The 16748-nt window shown below is 45.4% G+C and overlaps 2 protein-coding genes across 2 annotated transcripts in view; one reads left to right on the top strand and one right to left on the bottom strand.

Moving 5' to 3' along the window:
• Nucleotides 1–694: 694 nt before the first annotated feature.
• LOC118315697 (carbohydrate sulfotransferase 1-like) overlaps nt 695–16748 on the bottom strand; it is a 36143-nt gene continuing 20089 nt past the window's right edge. The window contains exons 5-6 of the mRNA XM_035643173.2: nt 16111–16328; nt 695–3304 (exon numbers count right to left, since the gene is read on the bottom strand). Coding sequence (XP_035499066.1) covers nt 2968–3304; nt 16111–16328 — 555 coding nt within the window. The 3' untranslated portion in view covers nt 695–2967. The remainder of the gene's footprint in view (nt 3305–16110; nt 16329–16748) is intronic.
• On the top strand, nt 10359–12258 carry LOC124850134. Its single transcript, XM_047333425.1, has 2 exons — nt 10359–11650; nt 11800–12258. Exons 1-2 carry the CDS (start codon nt 10658–10660, stop codon nt 11944–11946), a joined length of 1140 nt encoding a protein of 379 aa, XP_047189381.1. The 5' UTR covers nt 10359–10657; the 3' UTR covers nt 11947–12258.

The following is a 16748-nucleotide window of genomic DNA, read 5'->3' as shown; positions in this document are numbered from 1 at the left end:
GGGAATAATTCAAATTATGCCTATGAAAAATGTGATGACGCTTCCCCTTTAAGAGACGCGTTGCCTTTTATTGCCATGCTCCTGTCAGAGCAGAGCAGAGGAGAAGGGAAAATGAGAAGCAAAGAGTGAAAAGTGTTAAAAAGAGTTGGTTTATAACCTGGAAAATAATACCTACCTACTTGGTATTTCCTGGGGACCATGTTTACATGAACCGCCACGGTTTTGGTCAGGTTTTTTTGCTCCTGTTTGAAGTTTGGTCAGAAAGACATTCTTCCGTTATGTGGGAGACAACACATACGCCTGTGAGCACCGGACACAAGATGGCGAGCCAACCCACAGACTTCCTAAAGATTGGATTATTAGTTAATTCACTGCCAGAGTGGTCGGAATGTTGGATCTTTTCTTTTTCTTTTGAACTGAACTGAACTGAATTGGAAACATAAGTTAATACTGTTTTCATAATTGTCAATATTTTGATTTGAGGTATAATATTGTTTCATTTTATTTTCATTTTGAATTTGGAAATGGTGAAAACATTTTCCTACATATGAAACTAGGGAAAAAGATTCAACTCAAGCAAATAATGAAACCAAAATAGGTTCAACCTATTAACATAAAAATAAGACAGTTAGTTAAAGACCTGTCTAACAAAACATAAAGTCTTTAATTTAATTAATTCATCCAACCTGGGTGAACTATCTCAAATAAAACTACTTCTAATTTAGGTGAAAAATCTAAAATAGGGGGAATTGAGTTTTATTTGCAATTTCTTGATACCTGCAGGATATGATCTTTATTTGAATATCTGTTATATGTATTGTCTTTGTTTACCTTCAGTAAAGTGCCAGCTTTATATTTCAAGAACCAGGTCTCTGGTCTATTTTTAAACTCTCACCCCACTCCATAAGAACCTAGAACTGGTCCAGTGGCGTAAATTGTGTGTTATTGGCAGACGCTAGTGCTACACATACATAGCTATATGGGATGATGGCGCTGAACGTACCATGATTCTGTCAGAGGCAGCACACCATCTTGGGCTGGCCAGAGAACATGAGACAATGGCCCTTAGGACAATAAGGCAGGACATTGTTCACATCAAAGGGGCAGCAGTCAGTTTCCACATTGCATCACTGGGTCAACCTGGCAAGGAACAAGTTTCTACAGGGGCATTCTCTGCCAACTGCTTGGCATTGGCTGAACAATCATATCCAATGCATGCCTTGCAGAAGTGCTATTGCCATCTTAGAGGAGTCCCAATTCAGCCCTTCACCAATGTGCAGTCACTTCTCCTTATCCGAGCCAATAACACCCACTTGATCGTCGCGAGGGAACCAGTACGCCTTAGCCCCAAGGGTGGATCAGCAGCAGTGAACACGGAGCTTGGCTTGGCGCTTCAGGGACCTGATGGACTCATGTCACACCAAGTGCCCACCAATTGTTACTTTACATACTGCAAACCGGCTCCAGATGATGTTCACCAGCATGTGGAGCGTTCGTGGCAGCTGGATGTCTTGCCAGTCAGGAGTGAGAAAGTAGCAACACGGTTGCGTCAAGATCAGGAGGCTGTTAATCTATTGGAGGAGCGCACAGTTTGTGTGAAGGATGGTGAAACTCTGCGATATGCAATGCCACTGCTGCGCATCAAAAACACACCACTGCTCAAAGCCCCCATTGATGCCGTTATGCCAAGCTGGTAGGAGAGGAAGCTGGTAGGCAATCAGACCTAAGCTCTCATCTATGAGGAAGAGGTAAGGAAAGCTTGTTGATGCAGGCTATGTCCAAAAACTCAGCCCAGAAGAGGTGAACAAGACAAACGATTCATGGTTTATTCTAAATCATCTGGTTTAGCACAACAGAAAGCACAGACAAGTGTTCAACTGCTCCTACACGTATCAGGTAATCTCCCTCAATGATCAACTCACTCCAGGCCCAGATCTTGGTCCATCACTGCTTGGGGTGCTCTTGAGGTTCAGGCAGCACGCGGTGGAAGTGAGCGGTGATATGTTGACAACAAGTACTGACTATTCACTTTCCCTGACCTTGACGTCCGCTGCTGTTATAAGATAAGTGAAGTTATTTGCCTCATCTGTTCATAATTTTTTGGCTCGTCAGTAAATCTACAAACTGTAGTTAAAACATGATTAACTGTAACATTTATTTAAAATGAAGTGGCTTGATTATGTTGAATAGTACTTAAGGAGAGAAGCGGCAGGATCTGAGGTAGTTGATTGCTCAGGGGGAGTAAATAAATAAATAAAGGTTGGCAGACCTCCCAGGGGCCTGTACCACGAAGCAGGATTTGTGGTTCAGGTTACACAAAAGGTTACACTTTTCAGTCATACAAAGCTGGTTCTCTTGTTAGCGGGGTAAACCATGGTAATTAGACCAGGTTGGTGGTTAGTTTGTGATAATCGATCATTACCTGTCAACAGCCCAACTACTGACCAATCAGATCACTGGAAGACCATAGTCATCATTCTACATAAGCATGACGGGGACAAAAGTATTTACAGGGTTTGTGAGAAATAATAAATAGCAGCAAATATTTTTTTTATAGATGAGTGGAATCGTTTTGCTGTTCTACACTATTCATGCTTCCACTCACTAAATACATACGCTAATAAATGTTAGATTCATTTTAACTGTACAAAATTACTGTCTTATTCTGACACTGCAGCTCAATAACATTAAGAGAAATAAAAAATAAATCCTTTGATGTAATCTAAAACCTAAAAGCCAGAAAATGAAAACAAACCATGGCAGTGTTGAACAGCACAGGCCCCTTGGTCCCCAAGTAACAATTATAACATTGCGAACAACATTTCTTATTTACTCCACCATATGAGGATATATCCAGATCAGCCACACAGCTTTGACTCTACATCTTCTCAGCTCCATAAACTACAGTACTGTCCTGTCTTGTTGTTTTTTTTAGGACACATTAGATGTATTCATATCATCAGCTGTTTAAGAAAATGGGAGGAACATCCTGTCCTCCACCAAAGAATGAGATAAGTTCCTCAGTTCTCTTGGGTGGAAGATGGTCTTGTATCCAAGGAGCTCCAGAAGTGGTTGGCAGGCGGTCTGAGTGTAAACCACCATGTCGAAGGAGAGCTTCACTCTCCAGTTCTCTGCATTTGCAGCAGAGTCCCGAACTGTGGTGAACTTGTGCCGGGATGACAGATCACTGCCTCCCCGAGTGTTGTTGATGATCCAGTCCTCCACTCTCTGGTTCAGAACCAGACCTAGGAAACTGTAGAGCTCTCTGGTCTTCTGTAGAGGAAACCTAGCCATATCTTCATACCTGACCCAGTAAGACAGAAAGGATCAGTGAGTTGTTGTTTGTCCTCTAACCATTACATAAACAAGTTAAACATGGTTCAGGCAACTGTAAATGCAGTGGATCCAAAAGATTGCAGTCATGGTTAAATAACAAAGAATCAACAACATTGTGGCTTGTACACAGGACTCACAGCTGTCTCCAATGTTTCATAATGGTATAACAAAGTCTCCATATAGTCATTTTTGTTACATACAGAGAAAGTAACGAAAAGTTGCATGACAAGAAAATATAAATCAATTTTCAGTATCATTTTGAGTTAAAAGAAGCATGTGATCAAGAAAGCTGGCTCCGTAATAGGCTGCAAGATGGATGCGTTTGAAGCTGTGGTGGAGAGGAGGACTATGAACAAACTTATCCATCATGGATAACCCGGACCATCCTCTCCACCTCACACTGGACAGACAGCGGAGCTCCTTTTCCAATAGGCTGAAGGACCGTTACACGAAATCTTTCCTGCCACAAGCCATAAAACTCTACAACACCTCGCCTCTGGCTGACAGATAGACCTTGTTCCACTGTCATTACTTCATGTAAATTCTGTGAATTTATTATTCTTAATTTCTATATTTTTTTGCAATTCGTATATTTTAAATTTATTGTGTAAATATTGTATATTGCATATGAAACGTGATGCTGCTACACCAGAATTTCCCAGCTTGGGATGAATAAAGTATTTATCTATCTCTCTATCTATCTATCTATGTTTACAACAAATAAAGTGTGAATTTATAAATACAGTACAGAATAATACATATATAAATACCACATCTCACATCCAAGCCCCAATGTGCATGATCTTCCTGGGTTTTAGGCCTTTTTAATTGTTATTTAAGTAACATAAAATTTTGTCAAATGTGGAGAACCATGATAATGCTGAATAATGCATGATAATGCAGCCACCACTACTGACATGATTGTGGAAATTTAGTCTGTTAGAAAAATCCGCTGATTAGTATCATCTTCATAGATTATATTGAGAGTATACTAATTTGGTTGATCTATTGTGTAATTGATTTTTATGATGATTTGAATGTATTTGCTGCAGAATAATTCAGAAATAAAAGGTGAAATCGGGGCAAATCTCTCCTTGTCCTAATTAGGTAATCAAGAGGTGTATAATGTTGGAGGGATGACAGCTTGGCGAGATTTTTGTTGTGTGTTGGAATGAGAGAGGAGGAGAGAAAATGAAAGTAGCTTAATTTAAGTTTAAGGTTCTTTGTCTTTAACATAGAATGTTGTTATTTTACATCTAATATTTTAGTATTTCATGGTTCAATTTATCTTGAATGATTAAACTGAGGAATGATACCCTCCAGCTGACCAATGAGAAATGACGCTAACTCCACAGGGTTGGACTCGTTCTTGCTGATTATCACAGTATCATCCACCATGCTCAATAACAGCAGAATCTCACCATGTCTCAACCCAAACATGAGTTAAAGGTTTTAACAATATACACATTTTTCACTTATGACGTGATAATTTAATCTGTCGTAATAACTTGAAGATATTAATTTATAAAGCATCAAAATACAACATACATTATCTCAAGGCACTTTAAATAGTAAGGTCAAGACCTTACACTATTACAGAGAAACCCAACAGTTCCCACAATGAGCAAGCACTTGGCGACCAAAGAGAAGAAAAAAACTTTTATAATCTGAAAAACATCTTGTTATAACACTAATCTTCTGTTTTTCTTTCTCTTGCTTGGTAGTAATATGCTTCCCCACTAAACAGAAATGAGAGATTGTAAATGCCCCTCAGAGATTCATCAGGTCTTGGAATGAAAATAGAGGTCAGCTAGGAATTCACTGCTTTTTAGCCACTGCTGCTTTGAGCCACTTACACCTTATTATGTCACACATAGTTTCTATCACATGACATGACTTTTCTCGTGCAATCCAACAGCAAGGTGGAATCATTACCAAAATTGGGTCTGGCCAATGCATATTTCTTCTACAAGTTTTCAAGTTAAGTATACAGTAACTACTTAATTCGTGGCTGTTCTGAAACCCCCCTTCAGAAATATGCCGGCTGCATGCCTTCTTCAGACAGCACATAAAAGAAATCTACATTGCCATAGGAAGAGCCTGCTTGAAGGCCTTAAACCCTGTAACAGCTGAGACTGCTAATAGAGCTTCCATTACAAGCAGTGGCCTTATGCATCTGGGGGCCCATTTCAGTGATTAATATGGGGCCCTACCCACATAAAACATAAACATAAAGGAGCAAGGACGGTCGCGAACCCGCGCCCTCAGTATGGGAGTCCGACGCACTAACCACTAGTTCAAAACAGCAGCATTGCATTGCCACCCGCCAGCAAGTCTCTTTACCTGTCGATGAGTGATCTTTACAAACTGCATTCACATTGTTGTGTGGCGCGACCCGAGCACGCACACTTTTTCAGCACGCACACAGAACAGACAGCTAGTGGACCATGAGAAAACACAGTGACAACTCGCCAGTGCGCACAAAAAACAATATACATTAGCCCACTTTCTACAGCCCAAGACTGGTAGCAGAGAGTCGATCTTGGAAAACAACTAAAGTTGGGAGCTGCCCTCTGTGAGCCAGTTGAAGTGGGCTGCCGGGGGTTTGCTGGGCGCTCAATCTGCACAGCTCTGACAAGGCTTGGTGTAACTGGAGCTGCAAAGAGGAGGCCCATATGTACCATCACTGAAGTCGCACAGAAAGCCACTAGGTGGCTTTGGATGAAGAGGGCAAACCCGTGGATTAATGCTGCTGGGATGCAATCCGGGACTTGATCAACCCCGGATGGGTCACCTGGGTGAAGGGGTCTGATGTTGAAAAACCCAAAACCCCTGATGACCCCAGGAACATCACTGAAGATGCATCCCAGCGCATCCTCGAGATGCATCTTCCAACCATAAATCACATACAAATGGCCTGTCACTTGGGGGACCCCTGGAGGGCGGGGCCCATTTCAATTAAAATGGTTGAAAAATAGGTAATGCCGCCTATGATCATGGGGGCAACTAACAACATTTTTTGAATTCACACCTACATCTGAAAACAGGTTACTGGCCCACCAACTGGACTACTGCTCTGGGTTCCAGACAAGAAAGTGTAGAGCACATCGGAATGAAATCAAGTAGACAAAGTCCAATTATTCTCATCCTGCTATTAATGACTGCGTGGAAGTCGTTACAAAAATTATAATCCTTAACATTTTCTGAATGCTATATAACCAACCCTGCCTTAGCATAGTAATTGCCACTTCGCCACATGGTTCATTTCATCACTATTAGGTTTGATTGTTCATTTACTCCACGGTGCATATTTGATTAGTTATCAGTCATTGCGTTTGTTGGTAGATCATAGTTAATAAATAGCCTTCAAGTGGACCCAGTTCTTGCCTGTGTATTCCTGTGAAGTTGACAACTTAAAATCTGTGGGATCGGTTCATTCTCTGTTATGAATTAGTTTCTGATCTATTAAAGGAGACATATAATTCTCATATTCAGGTTCATACTTTTAATTTGAGTTACCATTTGAAAAAGGTTTACATGCCCCAATGATCAGAAAAGTCATCAGTGTTCTCATATTCACCATTCCTCCAGCTACTCTTTTCACCCTCTGCCTGTCACGCTCGGCCTTCTTCTAGCCCCCCCGCACGAAAAATCCCAGTCGCATGTGATTAGCCAGTTGGCCCAGTCTGTTGTGATTGGTCAACCACTTTCACCGCCAGTACGAAATGTCACGCCTCTTCACCAGAGACGTCTAATCTGAACTGGCCAGTTCACGGGGAAGCTAAAAACACAGACGTTGCTAAGCTAAGCAACAATGGTGAATTTTCAATCGTACCAGTTTAATCCCGAGGCCCACAATGACAAATCTGTTGCCAACTACTAAAAACAACAGAAGCACACACCAAACTGTTGTATGAGTGGCGTGTCTCCTGTCGGGAGGGGGGGGAAGCGACAGGCAGAGAAAGAGCGGTGCATGGCTCGACGCACAACTCTTTTTATTGAACCAGACTAACTATGTTGGGAAATATAAATACATTTTTCCTGATGAAAAATATAGCTTGTTTTCTAGTTTTTTTTGATTTATGACTAAATCAATTTTACAACTAACTTGAGCAGATTTATTTTTTATACAGCAACAAATTTATATTTACCCATTTTACGGTGAAACACACTACTTCTTGGATCAATATTTGTCTAATGCATGGCTGCTGCCTCATTAATCATTATTTTCTCTATTAGATCTTGTAAAACTTATCTCATCTCTCATCTCAACCGCTTATCCAGGGCCGGGTCGCGTAGGCAGCATTTTCAGTAGGGGGCCCCAAACTTCCCTTTCCCGGGCCACATTAACCAGCTCTGACTGGGGAATCCCGAGGCTTTCCCAGGCCAGTGTGGAGATATAATCTCTCCACCTAGTCCTGGGTCTACCCCGAGGTCTCTTCCCAGCTGGACGTGCCTGGAACACCTCCCAGGGGAGGCGCCCAGGGGGCATCCTTACCAGATGCCCGAACCACCTCAACTGGCTCCTTTCTAGGCAAAGGAGCAGCGGCTCTACTCCGAGTTCCTCACGGATGACTGAGCTTCTCACCCTATCTCTAAGGGAGACACCAGCCACCTTTCTAAGGAAACCCATTTCCGCCGCTTGTACTTGCGATCTCGTTTTTTCGGTCACAACCCATCCTTCATGACCATAGGTGAGGGTAGGAACGAAGATTGACCGGTAGATCGAGAGCTTTGCCTTCCGGCTCAGCTCCCTTTTTTTGTCACAACGGTGCGGCAAAGCGAGTGCAATACCGCCCCGCTGCTCCGATTGTCCGGCCAATCTCACGCTCCATTGTCCCCTCACTCGCAAACAAGACCCAGAGGTACTTAAACTCCTTCACTTGAAGTAAGGGCTCATTCCCTACCTGGAGTAGACAATCCACCGGTTTCCTGCTGAGAACCATGGCGTCAGAATTTTGAGGTGCTGATTCTCATCCCAACCGTTCCACACTCGGCTGCGAACTGATCCAGTGAGTGCTGAAGGTCACAGACAGATGGTGCCATCAGGACCACATCATCTGCAAAAAGCAGTGATGAGATCCCCAGCCAGTCGAGCTGCAACCCCACCCCACCACGACTATGCCTCGATATCCTGCCTCGATATCCTGTCCAGGATTGGTGACAAAGCGCAACCCTGGCTGAGACCAACCCCCACCGGGAACGAATCCGACTTACTGACGAAAACCCGGACACAGCTCTTGCTTTGAGTATACAGGGATTGGATGGCCCCAAGAAGTTACCCCCTCACCCCATACTCCCTCAGCACCTCCCACAGTATCTCCCGGGGGAACCGGTCATACACCTTCTCCAAATCCACAAAACACATGTAGACTGGATGGGCATACTCCCAGGCCCCCGTCCAGGATCCTTGCAAGGGTAAAGAGTTGGTCCGTTGTTCAACGTCCAGGACGGAATCCACATTGTTCCTCTTCAATCTGAGGTTCGACTATTGGCCGAACCCTCCTTTCCAGCACCTTGGAGTAGACTTTACCCGGGAGGCTGAGAAGTGTGATACCCCTGTAATTGGCACACACTCTCTGGTCCCCCTTTTTGAACAGGGGAACCACCACCCCGGTCTGCCACTCGTTTGGTACTGTACCCAACCTCCACCCAATGTTGCAGAGACGTGTCAACCAAGACAGCCCCTCCACACTCAAAGCTTTCAACATTTCTGGGCGTTCTCATCAACCCCCGGGGCTTTGCCACTGTGAAGTTGTTTGACTACCACAGTGACCTCCGCCAGGGAAATTGATGATGATACTCCATCAGCCTCCAGCTCTGCCTCTACCATAGAGGGTGTGTAAGTCGGATTTAGGAGTTCCTCAAAATGCTCCTTACACCGCCCGATTACCTCCTCAGTTGAGGTCAATAGTGTCCCATCCTTACTGTACACAGTGTGGATGGTTCCCTGTTTCCCCCTCCTGAGATGTCGAATGGTTTTCCAGAAGCATCTTGGTGCCGACCTAAAGTCCTTCTCTATGACTTCTCCGAACTTCTCCCACATCCGCTGTTTTGCCTCTGACACGGCAGAGGCTGCAGCCCTTCGGGCCCGTCGGTACCTTGCAACCGCTTCCGGAGTCCTCTGGGATAACATATCCCTAAAGGATAGCTTCCCTGACAACCGGTGTCCACCACGGTGTTCAAGGGTTACCGCCCCTTGAGGCACCTAAGACCTTGAGACTGCAGCTCACCGCCGCAGCTTACGTTTGGGCTTACCAGGTCTATCCAGAGTCTCCCCCCCCCCCCCGGATCCAACTCACCACCAGATGGTGATCAGTTGATAGCTTCGCCCCTCTCTTCACCCGAGTGTCCAAAACATGCGGCCCCAGATCAGATGAAGCGATCACAAAATCGATCATCGACCTTTGGCCTAGGGTGCTCTGGTACCATGTACACTTATGAGCATCCTTATGTTCGAACATGATGTTCATTATAGACAAACCATGGCTAGCTCAGAAGTCTAATAACAAACAACCACTTGGGTTTTGATCAGGGAGGCCGTTCTTCCCAATCACGCCTCTCCAGGTGTCTCCATCATTGCCCACGTGGGCGTTGAAGTCTCCCAGCAGTCCCCTACTGGGGTCCTATGCAGGACTCCATTCAGGGTCTCCAAGAAGGCCGAATACTCTGAACTGCTTTTTGGTGCATATGCACAAACAACAGTCAGAGTTTTCCCCCCCACCACCCGAAGGCGTAGGGAGGCGACCCTTTTGTCCACCGGGGTAAACTCCAACACAGTGGCGCTCAGCCAGGGGTTTGTGAGTATCCCCACACCCACCCGTCGCCTCTCCCCCTGGGCAACTCCAGAGAAGAAAAGAGTCCAACCCCTATCCAGGAGTACAGTTCCAGAACCGAGGCTGTGCGTAGAGGTAAGCCCCACCAGATCCGTTGTAATCTTTCCAAGATGGCGGCGCGAGCACATCGCGAGGCCCAGCGTCTCTCTCAGTTTTGCAATTTTGCAGTAATTTTCCTGTTCATCTCGGGTCTGTTCGCACGGAACAGCTTCGCCTTAACATCCTACACCCGACAGGAACTTTTGGATCTTAGATTACACCTCCCTGACGATTTTATCACCAATCTTCGACTCATTCCTGAGATCGCCAGAACACCCGAGGCTACGCACTCTACCCGGCCGGGCGGAAGTGCTCGCAGGCGGCGTCGAGACCGTAAACAAAGGCGGGGGAAGCGCGGAGGGATAAAAGCTAAGCTAAAGCTAACACCGCATCGACTCCCGTTACCCAGCATTTTCCTCGCAAATGTGCGGTCTTTGGTGAACAAAATGGACGAGCTACGACTTCGCATCATCCACAGCAAAAGACTTATGGACTGTAATGTCATTTTCTTCACGGAAACTTGGCTAAACAACAGAGTACCGGACGATGCTATCAAGCTAGCCGGTCGGCACACACTCCGGGCAGACAGGACAGCAGCTGACTCCGGTAAGACCAGGGGAGGAGGGCTGTGCATTTATATCAATAAAGCTTGGTGCACAGACTCTGTCATTGTAGGGAGACACTGCTCAGCTAACCTTGAGTTTCTCATGGTTAAATGCAGACCTTTCTATCAGCCAAGGGAGCTTAGCTCCACTATTGTAACTGCAGTCTACATCCCCCCGGATGCCGATGCAAAAGCTGCTATGAACGAACTTTACACAGCTATCAGCAAACAACAGACTGCTCACCCGGAGGCAGCATTTATAGTTGCAGGTGATTTTAATCACTCAAACCTAAAGACAGTGCTCCCTAAATTTCACCAGCATGTTTCCTACAATACAAGAGGAAACAAAACTTTAGATCATGTTTACACAAACATCGCAGGAGCCTACACCACGACCCCCCTCCCCCACCTGGGACAGTCAGACCACCTTTCTTTGTTCCTCATCCCCAAGTACTCCCCACTCATCCAACGTGTGAAGCCATCAGTGACAACCATTAAAGTGTGGCCAGCGGGGACAGACTCTTTACTTCAGGACAAGTTCCATCATACAGACTGGAGTATGTTTGCTTCTCAGGCTACCTGTGGCTCTCACACAGATATTGACACCTACACCTCTTCTGTGCTGGACTATATCAACACCACCGTCGGCAGTGTTACAACATGGAAACAGATCACCACGTACCCAAATCAGAAACCGTGGATGAACAAGGAGGTGCGGCTCCTGCTGAAGGCCCGTAACATCGCCTTCAGATCAGGCGATGCACTGGCCTACAGCATATCCAGGGCAAACCTGAGGAGGGGCATCATCAAGGCCAAGCACTGCTACAAGCTTAAGGTAGAGGAACACTTCTCCAACTCCGACCCCAGACGCATGTGGCAGGGCATCCAGGCCATCAGTGATTATAAACCCAGCAACTCCACCCCGATAACCACAGATGTCTCCTTCCTGAATGAGCTAAATCAATTCTATGCTCGTTTCGATAGAGACAACAGGGAGACGCAGACCACGACCAGACCCCCTTCAGACGACCAGCCCCTCTCACTCACCTCCTCAGACGTTCATGCTGCACTGAGCCAGATCAACGTTCGAAAGGCTGCTGGTCCAGACGGTACCCCCGGGCGCGTGCTTAGAGGATGTGCAGAGCAGCTCACTGGGGTCTTTACAGACATTTTCAACCTGTCCCTCGCCCAGGCAGCTGTGCCAGCATGCTTCAAAGCCACCTCCATTGTCCCAGTGCCGAAACACTCCAGCCCGACGGGCCTAAACAACTACCGCCCTGTAGCTCTCACACCCATCATTATGAAGTGCTTTGAGCGACTGGTCCTAGCACACCTGAAAAACTGCCTCCCACCCACACTGGACTCATACCAGTTTGCCTACCGCAGCAATAGGAGTACAGAGGATGCAGTCTCCACTGTGCTGCATTCTGTGCTCACACATCTGGACAATAACAACACATACGCACGAATGCTGTTTGTTGATTTTAGCTCAGCATTCAACACTGTCATCCCCTCCAAGTTAAACACTAAACTCGGAGACTTGGGCTTCAACAACCCCCTCCGTCACTGGCTAATGGACTTTCTGACCAACAGACCCCAGTATGTTAAGTCAGGACACACCTGCTCCACCACCATCACACTCAATACAGGCGTACCACAAGGCTGTGTGCTGAGCCCATTCCTCTACTCCCTCTTCACCCACGACTGCAGACCTGTACATGGATCCAACACCATCATCAAGTTTGCGGACGATACGACGGTGATTGGCCTCATCAGCAACAACGACGAGACAGCCTACAGGGAGGAGGTACAGCATCTGGCCGCTTGGTTTGCTGACAATAACCTGCTCCTCAACACCAGCAAGACGAAGGAGCTCATCGTGGACTTCAGGAGAAAAAGAGGAAGCACGCACAATCCCATTCACATCAACGGGATGGCTGTTGAACGTGTCTCCAGCTTCAAGTTCCTGGGGACCCACATCACAGAGGACCTCTCCTGGTCCACTAACACCTCCAGTCTGGTTAAGAAGGCCCACCAACGCCTATTTTTCCTGAGGACACTGAAGAGACACCACCTGTCTTCAGCTGTACTGACTAACTTCTACCGCTGTGTGATCGAGAGCATCCTGACCAGCTGTGTCACAGTCTGGTACGGAAACTGCTCTGTCGCAGACCGTAAGGCGATACAGCGGGTGGTAAAAACTGCCCAGCGCATCACAAGGTGTCCACTTCCCGCCATTGAGGACGTCCAGAGGAAACGCTGTCTGCGTCGAGCCCGCAGCATCCTTAAAGACCCCTCCCACCCTGCCCACGAACTGTTTGTCCTCTTGCCCTCTGGTAGGCGCTACAGAAGCCTTCGGACCAGAACCAGCAGACTGAAGAACAGCTTTTTCCCCAGAGCTGTTTCTCTATTGAACTCTGCCCCCCGAACTCTGAACTCTGTCTCCCTTCCGAACTCTGCCCCCCGCTGACCCCCCTGCCCCTACATATCTCCTCACACCCATCATCCCCCCACCACTCCTCCTGGTCACACACACACACATCTCTCATCCACCTGTATTATTGTCCACTGCAACTAAATCTGTATAGTATGTTCATATCACCTCAATAAGTTATCGACCTGTACATTTGTCCATATTCTGTATATTCTGTATATTATCTGTTACCTAGCATAGCATGTTCACTGCACCTTAATCTGTATATTATAGTCTGTAGAATACACTTATACTTATATTTATAGTATTTATTTATATTTATAGCATCCCATTAATCCTATCTGTAAATTCTGTAATTACTTTTGTACATAGCACAGACTCTTGCACTATCTGCTTATTGCACTTCTGGTGAGATGCCAAACCTCATTTCATTACTCTATACTTGTATATGTGTAATGACAATAAAGTTGAATCTCATCTCATCTCATCCAACTGGTAGCGCTCCACCTCCCGCACAAGCTCCGGCTCCTTACCCCACATAGATGTGACGTTCCACCCGACCCCAGCCGTTCTTCTATGCGAGTGGTGGGCCCACAGGATGGGCCCAAGTTATGTGCCACATAACTTCTTCGGGCTGTGCCAAGCCCGGCTCCGTGGCAAACTCGGCCACTAGGCACTCGCCGACGAGCCCGCCGCCTGGGCCTAGCTCCAGACGGGGGCCCCGGGCTAAATCCTGGCTGGGTCCCTTTCCCTCTTCCTCTATCTTCCATGGGGTCTTTGTTGAACCATACTTAGTCTGGCCCCTCGCCTGAGACCACTCTGCCATGGGAAACCCTACCAGGAGCACTAGGCTCCAGACAACACAGCCCTCAGGTTCATAGGGACACACAAACTCCTCCACCATACTTCAAGCATGAGCCCCGATTGTCTAGCTCGGGACCAAATATACTGAGGGATAAGAGTAAATGAATTCATATAATAATGTACACACACACCCATGCTAGCGAGAGCGCTGTTTATAACAAAGACCGGCTGGAACCAGTGTCCCTTGCTCCACTCCTTATTCTAATTTGCCATCATCTACAACAGGTCAAAGTCAACCGAGTCAGTTAATCCAAAAACGATGTTTGGAAATCAACCGACCGTCAAAACAGCCGCATCAAACGGATCTCACGTTACACAGAGCAGTAGGAATAACGGAGCAAAGCTAGTAACAAAGTTACTGCAGCCACAACATTTCAGAAATCATAAGTCCACCTCCACACCTGAGGTAAATTAGCCGCATGCTAACTGGACCTCGGTCGTAACATTACAGGCTATAAAATCACAAATCCACCTCCACAAGCGAGAGACGTTGAGATGGAAGTGGCAAACGGTCTGCCACTTGTGGTTTTGCTGCATCAATTTTCGATCTCGGCGCTACTGCCCATGCGAGCAATGTTAAATATGATGAGAATTGCTAAACAACCGTACATTTCTAAACAATGTTGCCACATGATAATGTCACACAGTCTGACCCTCAGTAGTGCTCCTGTACCGGAGCCCACAATAGAAACTAACCAGGGTGGTGCAGGCTACCCAGAAACACAAAGTTACTGAAGAGTGCTCATGAAAGATACATGCTTAGACTAGAGTTAATCTTACATTCATTTAAACAATACTCATTGCTTCAAAGTTATTGTGGCTGCTTCTGCGATGGCAAGTAACTACAGCCTGTAACATCAATGACACACGTTATGTTTACATCATAGGACAGGGCTAGCTTATGCTAACGCAGTAAAACAACCAATGCAGACACAGGAGGCAAACGGTCTTAAATCTTACATTTCAAACATTGGATTAAAGGACGTCAGCGTCACACCCGCTAATGCCTACTAAAGCTGGTAATATTAATGACACATGTATAGTTTACCTGAGCGTTAGCTCATGCTACCGCGGCGAAAAAAACAAGGCAAAAACACTACAAAGACACACACAGGGTAGAGCGCACACACGGTCTTAAAAACTTACATTTCTCTCCTCTGTTGCCTCATGAACTGTCAGTTACATGGATGGATCTGCGTAGCCCAATCTCACATTGAAGAGTGACAAAAGTACAACATATAAGGTATCATGGCGATCAACAGACCCTGGTCTGCTTGCAGTGTGAAAGTGGCCAATTGCCCAATTGCAGATTTTTAGCGGGTCGACCCGCGTTTAAAAAACCTGGGTCTACACAGTAATTTTGGTGTGAAAAGGGTATGAGATAGGCCAGGTGCAAGTCAATCAGAGAGCTTGTTCCCATGCTAATTTGCATTGTTTTACCCAACCAACACAAGGCTCCCAAGTGTCAAGGAATGCTAAATGGAGAGGAGAAATTACTTTCCAAATCGAATTCCGAATTTCCCTTTTAGATGCCTTATTAAAAGCTGTAATGTTAATTCTGTTTGTGAATTCAATTATTTATGCGTTTTAAAACTGCATTTTCAAATTGATTTTGAAATGCTCTTATTTATTTAGGAATTCATTAATGTATTTTTAAATTATGTATTTAAATAGGCTTCCTCTATTTAATAATGACCAAATATATGAATTCCTGTTTTTAATGAATTATTAAATATTACATGAAGAAATACTCTATTTCAATTTCCATGTCCCTTGAAGTCCTCCTGCAGCCACAAGCACTTTAATAAAAAAAAGGTTTTAAGGCTAATCCAAATAAATAACGTATCAACTTTTATTATATACATGGAGATGACTGGATGATATTTGTAGAAGGGACAATTCAGGAAATAAAAAGGGGCAAAAGATCTGTTTTTAAGAATAAACAAGTGGGTCCATTCAAGAAAAAAAAGCATCAGTGTTATCCCTGTCCTTCTCACCTGAGCAGCATGTACCTCCCTCTAAGCCAGGTGGGTCTGGCCAGGCTCGTGGACATAGACCTGAGAATGTCTTCACACACTGTGTTAATCTGTCCCAGGTCAAGGTTGTGGGGTCGACGTCCAGTCGCTCTCCACAGACGCCACAGCCGATAAGTGTCTCGAAATGTCTCAATACGGGATGCCAGGATGCCACGTGGATCTCGAACAAGCTGGACCACCTGATGATGATGGTTAATGATTATACAATATTGCAGCAGTAATACCTGCTGAAGTGCCACAGTGAAGGAAGTAATACGAAGAAGTCCAGTTTATTACACCTTGGGTCATTATGTTCACGTTCATGCTTATTTACTGTATAAGAAGGGACAATGCACATTTATAAACATGCCAATTTAAAGAGGCAGTAAGCGATTGTAATCCAATACACTTTTAGTAAAAAATCTGCGAATATCTACTCACAGTCCACTAGCTGATGGTTCTATGTGTGTACCGAAACAACACAACGTGTGTAGTTTGTAAACATCACTCCCTGACACCTGCTAGCTAGAAGGGATACGAATCAGGGGTTTTGGTTAGGGCGTCAGTCGCACATACCCTTTTTTGAATTGGAGAAGGAGTTTATAGTTGAGATGTGCCAT

Source organism: Scophthalmus maximus, chromosome 7, assembly GCF_022379125.1.
Source record: "Scophthalmus maximus strain ysfricsl-2021 chromosome 7, ASM2237912v1, whole genome shotgun sequence".
NCBI classification, from domain to species: Eukaryota; Metazoa; Chordata; class Actinopteri; order Pleuronectiformes; family Scophthalmidae; genus Scophthalmus; species Scophthalmus maximus.
Note: the sequence above shows the minus strand (reverse complement) of the source record. Positions and strands in the feature narration are given on the sequence as shown.